Below are 4,532 nucleotides of genomic sequence, written 5' to 3' on the forward strand. Positions count from 1 at the left end.
CTTCGGTTGACTCTGCTTGTTTTGATCCTGTGGTATGTTGCTCTGCTGGCTGCTCGCCTCTGTGTTGACTCGGATACATTCCTGCGCCTCGACCTCTGTTGGATTGAGTGCCTCTGCCTCGACAGTTGCCTCTCTGGCCGTAGTTGGGGCGACCCCGTTGAGTACCTCTGCCTCGGCTTCCCTGGTGGCCTCGTTGATTCCAACAGTCCTTTTGTCGGTGACCGGCTTTTCCACATAGAAAGCATTTGCCTTCAAATTTTGCTGTAAAAGTACTTACATTGCTTCTTTTTTCAGCATCGCTTTTTGCCATGTCTTTCTCCTTAATTTTTGATTTAACGTAGTCAACCGTCCTTTGTTCTTCCGGAATGATATCGATGAAATCTCCTATGTAACTGTAGCTGGGCGGCAGTGCTCGTATCAAGTACCTCATCTTCTCGGTTTCTTCTATTTTTCCACCAGCTGCCTTGAACTCGTTTACCGCTCTCTCGAACTCCACGAAGAAGTCGTCTACTTGATCAAAATTCTTCAATTTTATTTCTTCAAGTCTTCCTCTGCATATTATTTGTAGTGACGTGGATTTCGTCAAGTATATCTTGTCGAAATTTTGTATCATGTCGTGTGCTGACGTGCACTCTCCAATAAATTCCAGCTGTTTGTCTGATACAGCGCTCATTAACATCGTTCTCGCCTTTAAGTCCCTTTTCTTCCAGTCATTTACATCCTTTTCACCAGCACTCATGTATCTCGTCGCTTGTTCTTTGCATTCCTTGTATTCCAATAACGTCATTATTCGCAGCTTCCAGCTTGTATAATTTGCTCCGTCGAATACAGGAATCATAATGTCTTCGATTTTCGCTTGTCTCGCCATTTCCATCTTTCTCCAAAATCGCCACGCGCTTTATACTTGCGTTCCGCCACGTGCTCTGACCGGAAGTTCTAATAATCCTGACTCTGATACTGGTCCATTATTCAGCGAACCACGCTCTGCTACCATGTAGGATGTATAGAGGTTGAGTATGAATAAATGCTGCCTTTTTCCACAACAATATATTCGAATACTTAACACAGGGGTACAAACTTGATTCTTGCTTCCGCACTCCAAGGCGGTCGACAGACGAGAGAGAGGTAGTCAGCAGTGCGCAAGGCGCTAGCTTCACGCAGTGCGTGCTCCCTGACAATGAGTTGCGCTATCAATCGGAGAGATAGCGCTACGCGTATTATTAGGCTCGTCTAGATTATTATATTTACTACAACGTACTACAACAGTTACATTAACGACGTTTCGATCGTGAATTACGATCCTCTTCAGGTTTTTACAAGAAACGAACAAGAGTCAAACATTAGCTCGACAATTGTGGCAGCAAAAAGTGGAATCTATGAACTAACATTACATTTCTTTAAAATAATATCCGCACACATTATAACGCAAAACGAAAGTGAATATGTAAAAACTTACTAGCAATGTTCGTCAAAATGAAGTACAAGTAAAAAAAATTTTTTCTTTTCCAATTTAAGAGCATCTGTGGAATAATCGAGCACGAAATCAGACATCCACACCACTTAATAGTTTTCACTCTTCTGACGAAGGGAGGTCAAAGGCGTTACCGTTTATACAATTCTTATTATTTTGTCATAAATCTTTGAAAGGTTTTCTGTGTCTTTCTGTAGGTTTATCGTTTTATTTTCCTTTTTAATGAGAAACATTTCAGCTATTTCTCTTTTCTTGGTGTATTTCTCTTTGTGTATTATTGTAGGATTGAACCAATCAAAATCGTGATTTAGAGATTCACGATGCTTGCTAACTACTGAGTGGTTGTCAGAGTTCTTCCGAATGTTCGACTGGTGCTTTTTTATCCTAGTCGCCAAGTGTCGCTTAGTTTGTCCGACATAGCATGCATCGCAATTTCTACATTCGATCCTATATACTATTTCGGTTTGTTTGAGATTATCCAGTTTATCCTTCCCTTTTTTAATGACGTTTTTCAATTTTTTTGGGATGGTATAAACGGGGTAAAAACCACGATCTTTTAAGATGCTCTGAATATTTTCACCAATGTCTTTAATGAAAGGAACAGTTATAATGCTTTTGTTAACGAAAAAATCATTCTTATTTCTATTTTTATTAGTGTCTATTGTGATTACTCTATGTTTTATTTCTTTTAGTCTCTTGTTAATAAACCTCTTGATGACATGTGTAGGATAGCAATTGTTGGCGAGAATATCAGACCCCACGCATAAGTTCGAATCATGAAACTGCTCGTCCAAAAGTAAAATGGCTCGATCCACTAAGTTTGTAATAATGTTGGTCTTATAATTAAACGGGTGGTTGGAAAAGAAATTGATGTAACGACCCGAGAAAGTCGGTTTTCTGAACCAATTAGTTAACAATTTTTCACCACTTCTAATGACAGTTGTGTCAAGAAAATTTATTGAACCATTAGACTCAGTCTCACAGGTAAATTGCAATCTCGTATGGTAATTGTTGAAAGTGTTCAATAGTTCATTTATGTTTAAAGTTGGAACTATAATGAATATGTCGTTTACATATCTGAAGAACGCTGGTAACGTGATGTTTAATGATTGTAAGCAATGAGTCTCTAGGTCATCAAGGACCATATCAGCTAATATGGGTGAGAGTGGAGAGCCCATAGAACTACCAAAAATTTGGTCATAAAATTGTGAGTCAAAAGAAAAACTGGTCGAACTCAAGATTAAATCGATTGCACGTAAAAATTGTTGTAAATTAAGGCCGGTATTGGTGGAAATCGTGTTCCATCTTCGTTCTATCGCTTTGATAACTAGCTCTTTCGGAATGTTTGTGAATAGAGAAGTGGCATCAAATGACACCATGGATTGGTCAGGGTTAATTTTGATTTCTCTAATTTTTTGTACAAAGGTCCAGCTATCACTGACATGAGAAAGGGGTTTCTGGACAGACACTTGTAAAATATCACTAAGGAGTTTTGCAATCTTATATGTTGGACTGCCTATTGTAGAAACAATAATACGTAAAGGGAAACCGGCTTTATGCACTTTTGGCAATCCAAAGCACCTGGGCAGGTTACCATTTGTGCAGCGTAGCTGTTTATATGTGTACTCTTCGATGACACCCAAGTCCCGCCACGATTTAACTAGATCATTACATTTGTTTTTTATGAGGTTGATAGGATCTTTTTTTAATTTAATGTAGGTATTATTGTCATTCAGAAGTGTCTTCATTTTGTCCATATAATCGTTCCTGTCCATGATAACCGTGCCCTGTCCCTTATCAGCGTTGGTTACAAAAACGTCGTCATTATCAATCACAAATCTTTTACATTTCCGGAAAGAGTCAGTTATAAGTTTGTCTGTATGGCTGATATGTTTGTTTTTGGTAAAAAAATTAAGTAAATGAACCGCGAGTCTCATTGGCTGCGTCTTCAGATATCTTATGGCTGTTGAGTTCAAAATTTTTAATTACCTGTAATACAGAGTCCAACCGATCATTTTTATTATTGGCATTAATAGGTAGGCCAAATCTGTCACCTAAACTTAGACAGAATAGGACGTCATCCGGTATCTGTTTTTTACTAATATTCACGGTCCATTTTGAGCGGTCAATGTTCATAAACGGGTTGCGTTTTTGGCGCAATTTATTGAATTTGTTAATTAGATTGGTTTTTGTATTGTTAATGTGATTAGTTATTTTTTCCCCATTGAATTTAAAAAAGTCGTTGATAACAGATTCCGGTAGTTTTAAAGATACATAATTTTTTATTTCTTTCCTCGTGCTTATTTGCTCAAACGTTTTATAGAATTACTCGATAACTATTGCATATTTTACAAAATATAGTACTTTTCTGTTCAACCGTTCTACTTGTATACGAGTTAAATCTACTTGATGCTTAGTCATATAATAATTTTAAATGCGCCGCTAAAATATTTGATACCAATTTTCAGGTACATTTTACAATTAAAAATTTTAAAACCTTAGAAAATTTTTACTTGCATAAGAAGAAGGTACCCTTTAACATTGTGACATTTGTAATAGCTCAACGAGTTTTCTACTTAATGCTAATGGTACATGCGTCACTAAAATAATGGCCATCAATTTTTAAGTTTAAGACATCCTATATAACTGTATAGTAATAATTGTGCACAATTAATTTGTGATAAACAGTACGAGATATTACACACTACAAAAGGTGTGATATCGCATAAAAACGTACCTTTTAAAAAAAATAGTAAAAAAGCACCAAGTATAAACTCCAATTCAACCGAATATATTTTGTTACTCTTTTTTGCAAAAGTATATTCTCTACAAAAATATCTTCTCTACAAAACTATCTTCTCTACAAAAGTAATGATATCAACAATTGCGCCAAATGTAACAACGGATATTGTTCCGGATTCAATTATGAATCGCGGTCTGTTCGTCACCGGCGTGATGGCAGCATCAGCCGGGTCAGAGCGTGCAGCGCCACAGGAGCGCTGCGCGCGCATGCCCGATCGCAACGCGAGGCGACGGCGCTTCTTCACGCTCGTTTCCGGGG

At 37.6% G+C, this 4,532-nt stretch overlaps 1 protein-coding gene across 1 annotated transcript; it reads right to left on the minus strand.

The window, feature by feature from the left end:
• Positions 1 to 898: 898 nt before the first annotated feature.
• Positions 899 to 3,246, minus strand: LOC105555858. The gene is made up of 2 exons (XM_012002900.1): positions 1,703 to 3,246; positions 899 to 1,031 (listed from the first exon to the last, which is right to left on the minus strand). The coding sequence occupies exons 1-2, from the start codon at positions 3,244 to 3,246 to the stop codon at positions 899 to 901; spliced, it is 1,677 nt and encodes a 558-aa protein (XP_011858290.1).
• Positions 3,247 to 4,532: the final 1,286 nt, after the last annotated feature.

Source organism: Vollenhovia emeryi, unplaced genomic scaffold (genome assembly GCF_000949405.1).
Source record: "Vollenhovia emeryi isolate VEMERY1.0 unplaced genomic scaffold, V.emery_V1.0 DF940628.1, whole genome shotgun sequence".
In the NCBI taxonomy this organism is placed as follows: Eukaryota; Metazoa; Arthropoda; class Insecta; order Hymenoptera; family Formicidae; genus Vollenhovia; species Vollenhovia emeryi.

Coding starts and splice junctions, on each gene's coding strand:
- LOC105555858 (XM_012002900.1), bottom strand. CDS start 3,246: ATGGACAGGAACGATTATATGGACAAAATGAAGACACTTCTGAATGAC. Junction 1,032..1,702: donor AAAAGAGAAATAGCTGAAAT/GTTTCTCATTAA, acceptor TTGTGGAAAAAG/GCAGCATTTATTCATACTCA.